Source organism: Hippocampus bargibanti, linkage group LG02 (genome assembly GCF_051943395.1).
Source record: "Hippocampus bargibanti isolate YZ-2025 linkage group LG02, ASM5194339v1, whole genome shotgun sequence".
Taxonomy (NCBI): Eukaryota; Metazoa; Chordata; class Actinopteri; order Syngnathiformes; family Syngnathidae; genus Hippocampus; species Hippocampus bargibanti.
In genome coordinates this window covers 35,909,116-35,926,912 of record NC_142735.1, presented here as the reverse complement: position 1 = coordinate 35,926,912, position 17,797 = coordinate 35,909,116, and the positions used below count along the sequence as shown (strand labels likewise).

Below are 17,797 nucleotides of genomic sequence, written 5' to 3'. Positions count from 1 at the left end.
CTCACGCTCATGCTTACTCCACTCAGGCTCTCTTGCGGACTACTAGTTGTCGGGTCCTCCCTTCTCTGCGTGACGTCATGCCCCGCGACTCGCCCAGCCCCCAAACATGCAAATCAAAAGCACCGGACGTTACAACTATTTCTATGAACGCAAGGAGAAAATTTACATGCCGCAGGATCGGATATATCGATAGTCCGGTTATATCGATATTTTTTTCTGACTCCTGAGAATATCGATATAACGAGACTTTACTGTATATGGAAAATTTGAACATACACCAATCCTAAGGGGTGCGGCTTATACTCCGGTGCGCCTTATACACCAGAAAATACGATATATATATATATATATATATATATATATATATATATATATATATATATATATATATATATATATATATATATATATATAATAAAGCATATTCACACTCGACTGTATAACAGCAAGGGTAGGCACATTCTTCCCATTCAAGTCATTCAAGTCTCCAGAACGTTCCTGAAATTGTGGCCAAAGATTTTGTGAATTGTGGCCAAAGAATGCTTGATTTACATTCCATTGTAGGCGGGTCCGCCTCCTCCTTCCGGGACCACCCAGTTGATATTCTGGCTGGGGTCTTTGATGTCGCACGTCTTGCAGTGGACGCAGTTCTGAGCGTTGATCTGCAGCCGCATTCCGTCACCCGTTTCCAAGGGAACGTACTCGTACACACCTAAAAAAAAGTGGAAGTGTGGGATTGTGATTATGAAATTCAAACGAATTTATGACATTCCTATTCACCGGCCGGGCAGAAGCGCTGTTCGGGTCCGTCGTAGATGGCCAGGTTCTTGTTGACGGGTACGCTGTCATCCATGAGGGTGAGGTGCGCCGGCTGGTCTCCTTCGTGGTTGGTGCCGCTAAGCGCCACGGAAGATAGCAGGTCAAAGCTAATCTTGCCATCGGGTTTGGGGTACTCGATTGGCGCGCAGTCCTTGGCCGGCTTCAGTTGGTCGGCGTCTCGACCTGACGCGTAGCAAAACCAGATAAGACCAGCCTGTACGAGATTTCTGCAAATAGTGACTGCCCGAGACGTTCGATCGGACACTGTGGACGAAGGCTCGGACCCAGAAAGATTGTCTTTACTGCCGGCGGGAGACACAGCTCTTCATGACAGATGCCTGAATTCTGCAGCCCTCTGCCAAGCTATTTATTGAGAGTATATGCAAATTAAAGTGATATATTAGTAAAACATAGTTTTCTTGATTAGAATACAGAACCTCTTGAGTTCTCAGCACGAAGAGCTGTAAGCAATAAAACATTGTCTTTTCCATGAACTGATTAAATTGTAACCTGGCGAATGAGCTCTTCCTGTGAAGGAGTTTCAAGTCATAAATTGCTTCGGTGATAAAGGAGTTTCCGAAGGCCTAAATTCTGTGCAAGGCCAGATCTCCTAGATGAAGATGACAGTTTAACTTGCTCTGTCTGTTGACCTCAGATTGACCCCAGGTTGTCTGTGCTTCAATTGTGTATTCGAGTCACATGTTGACTAAGCATATAACAAGCATGAAACTTTGAAATATGATCACTTCTTATTCTGTCTAATCTCTATCAGTGACTCACCGCAATGTTTGAGCGTCCATGGCTCTTTGCCCCTTAGTATCCAGTAGAAGAGCCCGGTGTAGATCATACCGCCGTACAGACCAAAATAGTTGTGGAAAGACGGTCGGATGTTGCGAACGGCGCGGAGTTCCTTCCACACCCACGACGCCTTCAAGGCCTCGGCGTATTCGGGAACGTGCAGACCTACCGGGGACCAAATGTCAACCTTTTCAACGGTTCAAATATCGATGAGGTTTCTTCAGCCGTCATCTGTGCACCTTGAAGGTGTCGGACGTTTCGCTTCTTATCCAAGAGACTTCGTCAGCGAACGAAAATCTTTTGCTGGACGTTTTAGCCCTATATGTATATCCCTACTGTCCAGACGCGGCGGTGCCAGACTCTGCTATGATTGGTCCCTGCTCTCAGTTTGGTGGGAGCAGAGGACTGCTCCCTGCGGCTAAACTGATTACTTCTATTATCCTGACTATGGGGTCTACGACTGGCCTGATTGCCCCATTTAATCTGGTATCGTCACTTTGCTGCTGTGAAATTTAAATTTGTCCACTGCGAGACTAATAAAAGCAAATCCAATCCTATCACCTCATCAGCATAACTAAGCCTATGTTGCCTAAGCAGTCGGTTGTACGAACGATGCAAATTGATGGTTCTGAAGAGGAAAGCATAAATGTTTGCAATGGATTAATCGATTACTGTACTGGATTTCATACCCGCCGTCTCCGCCTGGCTGTCCTGCGCCGCCGCCGCGATCACTCGTGGGAAAACAGCCTCGGCTGCCAACATGCCGCTCTTCATGGCCGTGTGCGTCCCTTTGATCTTGGGCACGTTCATGAAACCCGGGCTGCAGCCAATCAGGAGGCCGCCCGGGAACGTCAGTTTGGGGAGGGACTAAGATGGAAAAAAGAAGAGGCGGGTTCAAGCGGCCATTTTGTCATTTCCGAAGGTCCTTTTTAGACGATGGGTCTCAAAGTTCAGTCCTCCAAAGAATTTTTTACAATCACAAAAAAACTCAACTGTTGCCGAATGTTTGCGACCTTGAACAAACCTTGACGAAAACGCAGCATTCACTACATTTTGAGGAGCCCGCGGCTTGGAATCGAAGCGGATTTACGTGGGAAACGAGATGTGAGACAATCTTTTTTCATCAATGGATGCTACATCTTCGTTTGCTTTCAACATTTAGCTTATAGCAGACGTGCACATTTCACCATGACGTCCCTGATTCATTGGTGAAAATGATGCTTTGATTCTCTCCTTTTCCATCTAGAACTGCTTCACGCAACAAAGAGGGTGCAGAAAGTGCTTAACATTGAATGACTGTCTCTATGGATTGGATTTACCTTTATTAGTCTTGCAGTGAGACGTTGACATTTCAGAGCAGCAAAGTGATAAGAGGAAGATGAAAGGAAAGAAAGAAGTAGAAAAATAAAATACAGGATTTGTGTTGTCATATTTGTTATTTAGTTTTGTTGTTGTTGTTGTTTTGACTTCAAGATGGCGCCGCGAGAGTGGCTGCCTTCACAGCAGCTCCTGTACAGTGATACCTCAGCTTACAAACTTAATTGGTTCCCAAAAAGTACGTGTAAGGCGAAAAGTGTGTCTTCCAAACATTAATTTCCCATAGGAAACCATTAAAAATGAGAATAATCTGTTTCCAGGTCCCCATAAAACATTTTGCTCTTAAATAAGCCTTAAAACTACACAAAATATACATTATTTTACGTATAATAAACATGCTATTGTATTGTAATGAAAGAAATAAACTGTACAGTATAATAAAGTCGTTTTATTGACCTTTTTGATGGTCGTTGATGTAGTTGCCTCTTGATGATATCCGAGTGAAGTTGCCGTGCTTTCACGGCGATAATACTACCCTCACTCACACTGTCCCCTGCTATCTGCTTTTCGTTAATCTAAATCAACAGAAGTTTTTCAACCTTTTCTATTACCTGAGACTGTTGCTTAGACAACACAAAAACACACTTAGCCACACGTAGCAATGGTCGACTTAGCGTCCTTGCACTTGGACGCTAAGTCACACAAACGCACACCTCGTTCGTGTTTTTTGATGATCTCCTTATTCTGCTCAACCGTAATTTTCTTTAGTGTCTTCTTCGGTTTAACACGAGCATGTGGTGGGGTCTTTTTCGGTCCCATAATAGCAAAAGTACTCCACTCGGTAACAAACCATGTCTGCACTCAAAGAAAGGGGGTGATGAAAACTAGTCCGCCAGCCACCATGACGCTGTTCGACCGTGTGGTTTGGTGTTCATCTGCCGAATACTAGTTCGTCAGCCGAGACTATACGCTCGTGAATTTATAGTTCGTGAGGCGAAACGTTCGTGAGCTAAAGCGTTCGTAAGCGCCTTTCAAAACTCTCCAGGACACTTTACAGTCATATATAAATAATTAGTGTACATACCAAGTCTTATTGAACAATGTGTTTCTTTCATGGTTCAAAGTTTACCTGAAAGCCCCCCTCGTTCAGGGCGCGAGCTCCGTACCCGATTCTGTTGCCTCCCTCCAGCGTGGGGGCGACAAAGGGGTGATGCTTCCACCGCTGGAACTCCCGGAAGGGGTTCAAGTAAGGGTTAGAATAGTCCAAGCCCACCTGTGAACAACCATCATTACCATTTACGCAGAAAAAAAAGGCCTTACAAAGCCAGATAAGTGTGTATTTTCCCACCCTAGGTGGATAAAACTATCATTTTCGGTGTCGGAAAAATTAATTTGCACCACCCTAGCCACTCTCGAGGACTTGCACACTGCAAAAACTAAGAGAAGGGCATGGAAAATCCTAGTGGACCCTCCACACCCTGCCCACCACCTTTTCCAGCGACTCCCCTCAGACAGGTGCTGTCTGCTTGATACTTTGCACATTGGTTCATAGTTGTTCCTGAGAGGTACCATTTACATGAAGGAATTCCATTAGATTAGCTTATAATAATAATAATAATAATAATAATAATAATAATAATAATAATAATAATAATAATAATAATAATAAATTTAATTCATAAGCACCTTTCAAAACTCTCAAGGTCACGTTACAGTCACAGGATACAATCGCTAATAGATAGCTACCTAGCCAGCTAGATAGCTAAACGATAGCTAGCTAGATAGCTAATAGATAGAAACCCCAAAACCCGAACCAATTGGGGAATGGCGCTCTCCGGTCGACATCCATTGCAACTCACCACGAATCCCAGAGCCACCATAGGCTCCCCTTCGTTGAGATGATACAGGAAGGAACCCCCGTAGGTATTCCTGTTGAGGGGCCACCCCACCGAATGCTCCACTCGCCCCGGGCGCCATTTCTTCTCTTCAATTGTCCACACCTAAAATAAACCATAGCCATCATCATCATCGTTGTCCATAGGAGGACTAGATGGCAGAATAATAATACATATCATTTGTAAGCGCCTTTCAAAACTCCCAAGGTCACTTTACAGTCACAGGATCAGTTTTTCTGTGGGTGAGCGGCGGCAACCACATGGCCCAGCGTTCACTCAAACCAGAAGTAACTCAAATAGATAGAAAACTAGCTAGCTAGAAACCAGATAGCTAATAGATAGCTATCTGTTAGCATGCTAGCTGGCTGGCTAAGAGATAGCTAATAGAGAGCCAGCTAACTACCTAGCGAGCTAATAGATGGCTGCCCAGCTAATAGATGGCCAGCTAGCCAATAGATAGCTAGCTAGCTAGCCAGATAGATAGCTAGCTAGACAGCTAGACAGATAGATAGATAGATAGATAGATAGATAGATAGATAGATAGATAGATAGATAGATAGATAGATAGATAGATAGATAGATAGATAGATAGATAGATAGATAGCTATTTGAGTCAGGAAACATGTTAGCTATCTAGTTAGCTATCTAATAGCTATATATTAGCTAGCTAGCTAGCTTTCTATCTACAGTAAAGTCTCGTTATATCGATATCGGTTATATCGATAATACTACTTATTACGATACTAAATTTACATGCCGCACGATCGGATATATCGATAGTCCGGTTATATCGATATTTTTTCCGTATCGTAATAAGCGGTACTATCGATATAACCGATATCGATATAACGAGACTTTACTGTAACTCAAATACAGTAAAGTCTCGTTATATTGATATTCTCGGGAGTCCTATTTCTATGAACGCAAGGAGAAAATTACATGCGCGCAGGGTCGGATATATCGATAGTCCCGGTTATATCGATATTTTTCAGACTCCCGAGAATATCGATATAACGAGACTTTACTGTACTTCCGGGTTGAGTGAACGCTGGTGCATTTGGCTGCCGCTGCTCACCTGCAGAAAAATGGATCCAGTGACTCTAAAGTGATCTTGAGAGTTTTGAAAGGCGCTGAGAAATAAAATGTATTATTATTAAATTAAATATTATTATTATTATTAAACTGCTGAATGAGTCAGTCACGTCCATTGTCACGATTTTATGAAATTTGACTCAATTTCTCAAGTGTCCGTTACCTCCTTCAAGCCGATGGCGTATGTCTGAGGCTGGCAGTTCTCACGCAGGTTGAAGCGTTTGTAGAGCTGCTTGGCCAGATGGCCATGACATCCTTCTCCGAACAAGGTTACCTTTGCGTGGAGCTCCATCCCCCGCTCAAAAACATCCTAAACAGACGTGTTACTCAGCACAATTGCGTTAGCCTAGCCGCTAAAAATGTGCTTCGACGCTACCTTTGGTGAGCCATCTTTGGCGATGCCAACGTCATTGGTGGCGATTCCTTTGACGCTTCCGTCTTCGTGGAACAAAACCTGCCCGGCACAAGAGACAAACGTTAAAATATAAATACAGGTAACATTCGACTTACGACCGAGTTCCGTTCCGACCAAACGGTCGTAAGTCGAAATCCATTCAAAATGTTGAATAGCAACTTGGAGGCTAAATGACTCGCAAACTAAACTAAGCCATCACACAGTCGATTGCTGTGAGAGAGTGAGATGCTGGCTGGCCAAAATTGTCGTACACGTTGCCAGCCTGCTAGCATGTTGCGGTGCCAGGCGTAAAATTAAAATTTTAAAAGTGGAGGTCGTGGTCATAAGTACGGATGGTCGTAAGTCAAGCTGGTCCGAAGTCGAATGTTACCTGTATATGGAACAAGTTTGAACATACACCATGTACAGTGATACCTCATCTTACGAACGCTTTAGTTTCCGAACTTTTCGCTTTATGAACATTAAATTTGCGAGAATATAATCTTGGCATATGAACTGTAGTTTTCGGCAAACGATCAGCTCATTTTCAACGGAGCTTGGGCGCCATCTTGTGCATTTTCTGGGCGCTACATTGGAGTCCAGACGGCTCGAATTGACACGGAAGGACTTCTTTAATCGATGGCAAACATGTATGCTTTCCTCTTCAGAACTATTTTAATCCTATTCATAACTGGATGAGTAACAAGAAAGCATCTTCTCCCAATCTGAACTCTCTCAAGCCATTGTTTTGATTCTGGAGCGAAGCAGTTTGGAAGGAGTATCCTGACGTGACGTCCCGAAATAAGGGGGCGGGACTTTCTGAATCTGCCCAGTTTCATTTTGTGGCAGTTTTGGGACACTTGAAGTCATTTTTATTGCTGTTTTGCATTTGACTAAAACATATCAGCCTGTGTGTTTTGGCTATTTTAGATGCTATAAAACATTTTTCTGATGTCAGTTAGGAAACAAAAAAAAAATGGTGTCGGTTGTCCTTTAAATCCAAGTTTAAAATAGGAAAAGTAATAAATATCATAGTGACCTCAGAGGCGGCGTAACCGGGATACAACTCCACTCCGAGTTCCTCGGCCTGCTCGGCCAGCCAACGGACAAAGTTACCCAAACGGACGATGTAGTTGCCGTGATTCCTCATGGGCAGACCTGTTTCACATACCAACACCGATCCAGATTACTCTTTGACTTTAAAAACTTCATTTCACGACATTTGGTCGTGTACCTGGCAACATGGGAACGGGTATTCTGTGCTTCTCGGTCAAAATGCTGAAGATATCCTCCGTGACTGGTGTGTTGAGAGGAGCCTGATGCAAGAGACACAGCTGACGTTTATCTTCAGATGATGATCATTAGCAAGAACAGGCGGTCTTCTTTCATCAGAAAAAAAAGAGTTAATTCCTAAGTAATATGGGTCTGGAGTTATATGAGCTTGAAATGAGGGCACATGTCCAAAATACATTTTTTTCTGATACAAGAACGGAGTCTAAGGTTTCTTACGCTGCATTGAATGTTCATGTAGTCCTAAAACTCAATTTTATGTGGGAATTTGAGTGACAATGACAAAAACCCTGGCACTGGAGTTTTTTGCACATTATCTGGCAGGGAATGAGTTAGACAGTCGTAGAATCCAAGTAGGGTTTTAAAGCAGCGTAACAAACTAGGGTTTTAAGGTGGTGGTTGAAACGAGGGTAGGGGTTTCATGCAAGGGTGTCACACACCCAAATCGGCCTTTCTTGACAGGGTTTTGGGATTGGATTGGATTGGATATGCCTTTATTAGTCTCACAGTGGAGAAATTTACATTTCACAGCAGCAAAGTGATGAAAGTCAAAGTCGGACTTCAAACCAGGCGTTGGTGTTTAGGACCAGGGTTCAGGTCAGGTTCCTTATTAGGGTTTCTAGCCAGTACGTCAAACTGCAGTTAGGGTTTCAAGTAGGGATTGGGTTTTCAAACTAAGGTCTTGATCTATGGTCAAGGACTATGGTTTCTATGAAGGATTACAGGTTGATAGTCGGGTTTCAAGCGAGGATATCGATCAAGGGTTAGAAACTGAGCTTCAAGTCTCAAAGTCGGGTTTCAGTCCAGGGTGCGGGTCTTTCAATGCCATGTTCTGCTCAAGCAGGATCACAAAGACAGCAAATCAAACCGGCCTTTCTTGCCAGGGTTTTGGTATCAAAGTCGGACTTCAAACCAGGGGGAGGGGGTTCGAACTAGGGTTCAGATCCTTTGTAGGGTTTCTAGCCAGAACGTCAAACTGCAGTTAGGGTTTCAAGTAGGGGTTTGGTTTTCAAAGGTCTTAATCTATGGTGTAGGACTACGGTTTCTATAGAGGAGTGCAGGTTGAAACTCGGGTTTCAAGAAAGGATTTCTAGCAAGGGTTAGAAACCGAGTTTAAAGTCTGAAAGTCGGGTTTCAGTCCAGGGTGCGGGTCTTTCAATGTCATGTTTTTAATCAAGTCAGCGTCGGATGCTCACCCCCCGTTCCTTCCAGTCGGGGAAGAGTTCATGGAGTGCGCTGGGCTCCAGGCAGGCCCCCGATAGCGTGTGCGCCCCCATTTGAGACGCCTTTTCCACCAGGCATACGCGCAGTTCCTTGTCCTGAACTTTGGCCAGCTGCTTGAGGCGAATGGCCGCCGACAGACCGGCGGGACCGCCGCCCACGATCACCACGTCCGCCTCATCGGCGAACCTTTCCATTTCCACGCCTGAGGATGAACCGCGTGCGTCACTGGCACAGTACAATACAGCGGAGACTTGGAATGCAAGGACACCTCGGCTTGGAAACGCTTTAGTTTACAAACTTTTCACCTTACAAACATTAAATTCGAGAGAATATAATCTTGGCATACAAACTACTTTTCGGCATACGAACCAAACCACACAGCGCCACGGTGGCTGGCGGACTAGTTTTCGTCACCCCCTTTCTTTGAGTGCAGACAGGGTTTGTTATCGAGTGGAGTACTTTTGCTATTATGGGACTAAAAAGACCCCAACACAGGCTAGTGTTAAGCCGAAGAGGACACAAAAGAAAATTATGGTCGAGAAGAAGAAGGAGAGCTACGAAAAACACGAACGAGGTGTGCGTTTGTATGATTTAGCATCCCGGTGCCAGTATGCTAAGTCGACCATTGCTAAGTGTGGCTAAGGGTGTTTCTGTGTGATCTAAGCAACGGTCTCAGGCAATAGAAGAGGTTGAAAAACTTCGGTTGATTTGGATTAACGAAAAGCAGCGAGCAGGGGACAGTGTGAGTGAGGGTATTATCGCCAAGAAAGCACGGCAACTTCACTCGGATATCATCAAGAGCCAACCTGGAAGTTTGTCATCCATTGACAACTACTATCACAAAGGTAAATCAAACGACTTTATTATACAGTAATGTTTATTTCTTTAATTACAATACAATACAAAAGCACATTTATTATACATAATATAATGTATTTTGTGTAGTTTTATGGATTATTGAGTAGAAAATTATGTTTTATGACGACCCGAGAATGGATTATTCTCCTTTTTAATGGTTTCTAATGGGAAATAAATGTTTGGCAGACGAACTTTTTGCCTTACACACACTTTCTGGGAACCAATTAAGTTCGTAAACTGAGGTATCACTGTACATAAAAGTCTGTATGAAGAAAAATACAGAACTACAGTACTCAAAACCACCTTTTTGGAAAGAAAGGCCATTTGCATTATTTTTTTAAAGAAGGCTTTCAAAGAAAAGTCGAAATTTTTGAGTTGAGTTCAGGTTCTCAAACGCGAGTTGGGGCTTCAAATAGGGCCTTGATGAGGATTTTCAAGGCGATATATTTTATTATACAGTTTATTTCTTTAATTACAATACAATAGCACATTTATTATACATAAAATAAGGTATATTTTGTGTAATTTTAAGGTTTATTTAGTAGAAAATTATATTTTATGGGGACCTGGTAACGGATTATTTTCATTTTTAATGGTTTCTTATGGGAAATAAATGTTCAGCATATGAACTTTTCGCCTGAAACACACTTTCTCCAGCTCTCTGTCTTTCTCTCTCTGTCTCTCTCACACAAATAATTACCATGATGTATAAAAATGGGCTGGTTAAAAGGAAGCACTTCAACTGATAATGGATGGAAAATTGACCTCAACCCCCTTTTTATACGCCGACACAGTTGGAACACCCCCTTCACCTCACACTCGCTAAGGATCCACCAAACACGGTAACTGACCTTCCCATCTTGGATCTTTGTCCCGGGGATGTACCGTGTAGTGAGTTGTGATGCGAGGCGTGGACAGCGAAGAACAACTGCGTCTGTGTATCGTCGTATAGAGCTGAGGTGATGTGTGGTCAACTTGTGTGACCTTCAAAGCCCTGATGCACCTGGAGGCTGCATGAGGAGGACAACAGTTAAAGGACAACCGACACCTCCGCACAAGTTGCGTCCATAATTTGTAAAATCACTTCTACTGAGCCTATTTGACAAAGATTCCACCGCAGATAGTTTTTTTTTTTTTTTTTGAGTTGGTGACGAGTCCTCACGTTACGTCACTGAAGGAACGCCCCTGACCGAGAAAGTGACACGCAATGCATTTTGGGTACTTTTGTTGTCTGAAAACACCATGTTGATGGCAAAATTAGAAGGAAAACTACATCAATAACGCAATGGTGAATCGTTGTGTGTCACAGTCATATGCGGTAACACGCTTAAAGAAGGTGTAAGTTTGCACAAATTCCCAGCGGACAAATCAGCCCATTTCCAACGGAGCTTGTGCGCCCTCTTGTGCATTTTCTGGCCGCTACATTGGAGTCCAGACGGCTCGAATTGATACGGAAGGACTTCTTTAATCGATTACAAACATTTATGCTTTCCTCTTCAGAACTATTTGAATCATATTCATAACTGGATGAGTAACAAGAAAGCATCTTCTCCCAATCTGAATTCTCTGAAGCCATTGTTTTGATTCTAGAGCAAGGCAGTTTGTGAAGGAGTATTCTGGCGTGACGTCACGAACAAGGGGGCGGGACTTTCCCAATCTGTCCAGTTTTCGAGGTCATTTGGTAGCAGTTTTGTGACACTTTAAGTCATTTTTATTGTTTTGCATTTGACTAAAAATATCAGCCTGCATGTTTTGGGTATTTCAGATGCTATAAAACGTTTTTATGATGTCAGTTAGGACACAAAAAAATGGTGTCGGTTGTCCTTTAAGACTTGTACATATGCAATTTAGTGGTACTTGTGTCGTTTCACAATCACAAGCAACGCATTCAATAACTGAGCAGGTAACAATGTAAAACCCCAACTTTAGATTAAAGGACCGTTTATAAAACGACAGACGTATTATTTTATTGACGACAAATGCTTAAAATAATAGGTGAGTGAATATATATGTAAGCAAAGTCATAAAACGGTGACGTGACCTATATTCCCAATGAACTTTGCCCTACATTGAGCTTGCTGCTAAAATGGATGCTAATGCTAACACGGACTGCAGCGTTTGTGCGGAGTTTCACAGAAAAGGACACAAAACCAAAGATATTATTGAATTAGAAGAGAGCAAGTTATGCGTCTGAATCGTGGCATGAATTCAATTATCTGTGAATGAGCAACGAATTCATGTCAAGTTGCTGCTAGCCAGGCGTACCATGACAAGACGATCGGCTAACTGGGAACATGTCGTCACAAATGGCTGGTTAGTTACTTCCAAGGTGTCCTCTTCGTGCACATGGGAAGCCCAAAAGCAATCTGTTTTCTGGTGGTGACCGACGATGAGGTTGTGTTAAAGGTGCCACGGCCACGCTGCAACCTTACGGAATGGTAACTTCATAACACGGCATTGGGGGAGGAGTGGTAACAACATGTCGAATCTACTGCGCACGCGCAAATTTGAGGACACGACGAAACAGCGACATGATGTGTTTAATTTCTTTTTATTTATTATTGTATCTATGCGTGTCTGTAACTGTAAAGTGTCCTTGAGAGCTTTGAAAGGCGCTTGAAATAAAATGTATTATTTTTTTTCTCTCACTCGTGCTCCAGAGGCAAGTCCAGTGACGTCACCATTCGCGTGAATTGTACAGTAATCCACCGCGGATTTTTTTCGATTGCTTGGGAAACATAGGTTGAGTTATGCTGATGAGGAATGAGGACCAGAGAAAATGGGGCAATCAGGCCAGTCCTAGACCCCATATTCAGGCAGGACAATAGAAATAATCAGTCAGGACAATAGAAGTAATCATGGTAGGCGCAGGGAGTAGTCCTCTGCTCATCATCAATCATACCAGAGTCTGGCACCGCCACGACTGGACAGTTGGGATATATATAGGGCCGAAACTACCACCAAAAGACTTGTTCACTGACATCTTGGCTTCAAAGAAGTACAGATGACGGCTGAATAAACCTTTTCATCGATGGATCACTACTGTACGACTGAGAGCTTACACCAAGGCACAAAATACGTATATTGTAATGCCCCTCAGCGTGATAAAGTATGCGCACACTCTCACAACTCTCAATCCGACTCTCATTGCGACTCTCATTGCGACTCTCATTCCGACTCCCACTCCGACTCCCACTCCGACTCTCAATCAGACCCTCACTCCGACTCTCACTCCGACTCTCTTTCCGACTCTCACTCCGACTCTCACTGCGACTCTGAGACTCTCACTCCGACTCTCTTTGCGACTATCAATCCGACTCTCAATCCGACTCTCTTTGCGACTCTCAATCCGACTCTCATTCCGACTCCCACTCCGACTCATATCGCGACTCTCAATCCGACTCTCACTCCGACTTCCACTCCGACTCTCATTGCGACTCTCAATCCGACTCCCCATCCTTCTCCCACTCCGACTCTCACTCCGACTCTCATTGCGACTATCAATCCGACTCTCAATCCGACTCTCAATCCGACTCTCATTGCGACTCTCAATCCGACTCTCATTCTGACTCCCACTCCGACTCTCAGTGCGACTCTCAAACCGACTCCCACTCCGACTCCCACTCCGAATAAATAAATAGCCAGATAATTTTTTTTTTTGGAGTGAATGGCTTGACTATCTTTGAATTTGCTTCTATATCCTGTCATGCAAGGACAGCTCACGTTTGTTTGCGAGAGCACTCACAAAACATCTGGACTGGCTGGCTCCAAAACAAAATTCCTCCACAATCTTATTCGCTCTCCAGTTTCATTCCCTGAATTTTCTTTTCACACTGGAAGCCTTGAAAACATGAGCTTCACACAGACTGCACTTAACACATTCACTGCCAGGCGAAAAAACAAAACAGGTGTCATCTTTTTACAGACAAGCTATGTGGAAGTGAGTTGAAAAGCTCATTGTCATGCTTTTGGTGCCAGCTATTGATATTTTGGTACCAAGGAACTATGTGGAATTAGTTGAATAGCTTCATGTCGTACTTTGGAACCATCATGTGACATCTGGCTTCCCAGGCGCGCTGGAAGTCAGCAACTACTTTTACACAGCTGCACATTGTGTGTGTGTGTGTGTGTGTGTGTTTGTGTGTATGTGTGTGTGCGTGTGTGTGTGTGTGTGTGTGTTGAAGTCCGTTGCGAATTCTGAGCGCTACAGCTGCTGGCACTTTTTGTCTGGATAAGGGATGAACACCATTTTCCCACCAATCACTTTTCCACGTCACTCACACACTCTCTCTCACACACACACACACACTTTCACACACACACACACACACTCACACACACACACACACACACACACACACACACACACACACACACACACACACACACACACACACACACACACACACACACACACACACACACACACACACACACACACACACACACACACACACACACACACACAAAATAGTGGGTGTGACGGTGCCCAGGGACAGATGGAGAACAGGGTAGAAGAAACAAGGAACTTCCCTGATACAGGAAAACAATTTCCAACATGATATGACATTAACCCTGGATTTTTTTTTTTTTTTTGGGGGAGGAGGGCGGGATTTACACATGATTTTTTTTGTTGTTGTTGTCATGACATAGTTGACTTTTGGCCAGATTGCTTTGGAGGTTTCACTTGATGACATTCGCAGCTGCTCTTGCTGAATTTCAACATGACATCTGCTTTCAATACGTCTGTGTAAGGCTCTCAGTCGGACAGGAAGTGGTCCATCGAGGAAAAGGTTTCTTCAGCCGTCATCTGGACTACTTTGAAAGTGTCGGACGGTTCGTTCCTCATCCGAAGAGCTTCGTCAGCAAACTAAAGTTGTTCTGGCAACCCTGGCCCTATATACAGTGATCCTCTGCACCGCCACATCTGGACAGTAGGGATATATATAGGGGTTAAGCTACCAGCAAAATTTTTTTTTTAGCTGACGAAGCCTCTTGGATAAGAAGCGAAGCGTCCGACACCCTCAAAGAAGTACAGATGACGGCTGAAGAAACCTTTTCATCGATGGACCACTCCTGTACGACTGAGAGCTTACACAGACGTACTCACATGTTGTACTCGAGTAAAAATATTTTATTTCAAATGATTTTTTTTAGACTTTTGACCAAACGAAATGCAAAAAGTAGCCCTCCTATCATTTACCTATTTATATACATCAACCATTTTGTGACTGCGTGTTCAAATATGCTAAAGTGGCAAAATGTTCGGTTTGAAGTGCAAATTAACTGGAATTTATGAAATCTAGGACGACTCCCTGCGGCTACATTGATTACTGCTATTATCCTGACTGATTACTTCTATTGTCCTGCCTGAGTATGGGGTCTATGACTGCCCTGATTGCCCCATTTGATCTGGTATCACCTCATCTGCATAACTAAGCCTACGTTGCCTAAGAAGTCGGTTGTAGGAACGATGCAAAGGGGCCCTCACCCCACCATGGCGATTTAGTGAAGGGTTTGGTTGTTTTATGAAAAATAGCTTCTTTTAGGCCCCTAAAGAAGCTATTTTCATGTGAAACAACAACACGTGAGTACTTTTTATCACCTGTGCTCTTTTTGTTTGATTACTGGCAGTTTTCACCCCCCGTTTGTGTCGCCCGATGTGAGCTCGCCCACCAGTCGCGACTGTTGAAGAATGGAGGTCAAACGCGACAAAAGGAAAGAGGTTACGGCGTGTCCCGTCTTCAGATGGCCTGATGCGACCCGCAAAGGTCAACACTTATTAACCTTCTTTTGTGGCCACAAATTTGTCGGAGAGCGTAGCTTAAATAAAACGTTAATAACTTGGATAAGACGAGGTCAGGAGAGAAAGTGGGTGATAAAGCTGGCTAGCTATTAGCTAACTAGCCGGCTAGCTAGCTATTAGATATCTATTAGCTAGCTAGTTGGCTGGCTATCTATTAGCTATCTCGCTGGCTATCTATTAGCTATCTAGCTGGCTATCAGTTAGCTATGTATCCAGCTAGCTGGCTGGCTGTTAGCTAGCTAATTAGCTGGCGATCTATTAGCTGGCTGGCTGGGTGGCTCGTAGCTAGCTAGCTTTTTAGTGATTTGAGTTATTCCGGGTTGAGTGAACGCTGGCGCATGTGGCTTCCGCTGCTCACCCACAGAAAAACGGATCCAGTGACTGTAAAGTGACCTTGAGAGTTTTGAAAGGCGCTTATCAATGAAATCTATTATTATTATTATTATTATTATTATTATTTATTATTAGTATTATTATAACACGCACCCCTAATTTTCAAGTAAAAATCAGTATACAATTTTGTTTCACTTTTTCTCTGCTTAGACCAATTATTATTATTATTATTATTATTATTATTATTATTATTATTATTATTATTATTATTATAACATATGTTTTGTGCCTTCTATTCAAGGAAATATGATAAAAAAAAGATAAGAAAAACGGAATTCCTCATTCACAGCATTGAAGTTATGAAAAGGAAGGAGTAGAAGAACAAAATATAGGAGCTGCTGTAAAGGTAGCCACTCTCACACCGCCATCTTGAAGTCCAATAATAAAATAATACAACAACAAAAAACACGAGTCATTCAATTTGAACTCATTCATTGTGACTCACAGAATTTATTCGGGAATTGAAAATATGACGTCGAGCGCCGTTCCCGAATTGGATACTAGTGCTAGATACTTGGCCAATAAAGATGATTCTGATCCCTGATCAAGTGCTTGATTAATTTAGTTACATTCAATTATCTTATTACCATGCTAATTAGCTATTAGCTATATAGTTATCTAGTGCGCGAGCTATTAGATATCTATTAGCTAGCCGACTTCAACGGACTCTACCGCCCTAGCCACTATCGAAGACTTGCACACTGCAAGAATCGAAACAAGGGCGCGGATAATCCGACTGGACCCTCCGCACCCTGCCCACCACCTTTTCCAGCCACTCCCCTGAGGCAGCTACCGATCCATGCGTACCAAATCCAGAAGATATTTAAACAGATTCTTCCCCGTCACGATTAACACTCTAAACAGTAACCCGAATAATACTGTATAGCACCGCCATTTTTTCTTATGATGATACTAGTGCAGCGTGTTCTACAGGAGCTTATGGGTGTGTCTCTTTGATTCATCTCCCTCATTAAAAACAATGCCGGGGAGGTTACAGAAGCGTGGGGGGTGGGTTAGCGTGTGTCTCCCGGGGCTAGCGTCCTGAGCTAATGGTGTCCTGTGATCAATTACCGCTCAGCCTGGGTGTGGCGCCCATACATATTTCATGACCAGTGGCAGATCTTGCCGTAACCTATGACCTTCTTACGCCGCCCCCCCCCCGCTTAGTCAAACCGCGCCCAAGTCAACCTCGACGGCGTGGAACCCCCCACTCACCAACCCCCCTTCTGGATTTTCTACCTCGGAGGCGTAGATGAAAGGCGGGCGCATGAAGGTGGGGTTCACCGCGACCTGCCTTGACACTCTTTGTCTGGATGGAAGTTGAACGTAGTGGGCGTGGACAAAAATATAATCATAATCATAATAATCATAATCATAATAATACATTTCATTTGTAAGCGCCTTTCAAAACTCTCAAGGTCACTTTACAGTCACAGGATCAGTTCACGCAACCCAGATTAACTCAAATAGATAGAAAATTAGCTAATAGCTATCTAATACATAGATAGCCAGCTAGCTAGCTAGATAGCCAGATAGATAGCTAATAGACTAATTTGCGAAAACTCTTGACGTTGCTATAGCGACCTTCCGGCGAACTCTGATTGGTTAAAGCAACAGTTTCATCGACACAATTGATGCTCCAGGGCCTTCAGAACGAATTGCGAAGGCGTTCAGGACCCAAAAAAATGGCTGAAATGTGATTGGTTAAAGGCTTAAATACGGAAACACACATCTGGAAGCAGCGCAACAGGGGAAAAGCTAATGAAAAGAAGCTGAAAGATATTTTGGAATTGTCCGCCATTCAGATATTTTTAGGCCAGCAGAGAAGGCCTTGCAGGCCTTGACGGTCCGCCATTGTTGAAAACATTTCTTAAATGCCCGTTATGTTTATCATGGATAATACAACCAATC

The 17,797-nt window shown here is 43.4% G+C and overlaps 1 protein-coding gene across 1 annotated transcript; it reads right to left on the bottom strand.

Moving 5' to 3' along the window:
* Positions 1–411: 411 nt before the first annotated feature.
* On the bottom strand, positions 412–12,164 carry etfdh (electron transfer flavoprotein dehydrogenase). The gene is made up of 13 exons (XM_088991180.1): positions 11,953–12,164; positions 10,539–10,697; positions 8,802–9,031; positions 7,550–7,631; positions 7,355–7,473; positions 6,298–6,375; positions 6,085–6,231; positions 4,794–4,934; positions 4,064–4,207; positions 2,307–2,484; positions 1,600–1,782; positions 781–1,002; positions 412–712 (listed from the first exon to the last, which is right to left on the bottom strand). Exons 1-13 carry the CDS (start codon positions 11,981–11,983, stop codon positions 549–551), a joined length of 1,878 nt encoding a protein of 625 aa, XP_088847306.1. The 5' UTR covers positions 11,984–12,164; the 3' UTR covers positions 412–548.
* Positions 12,165–17,797: the final 5,633 nt, after the last annotated feature.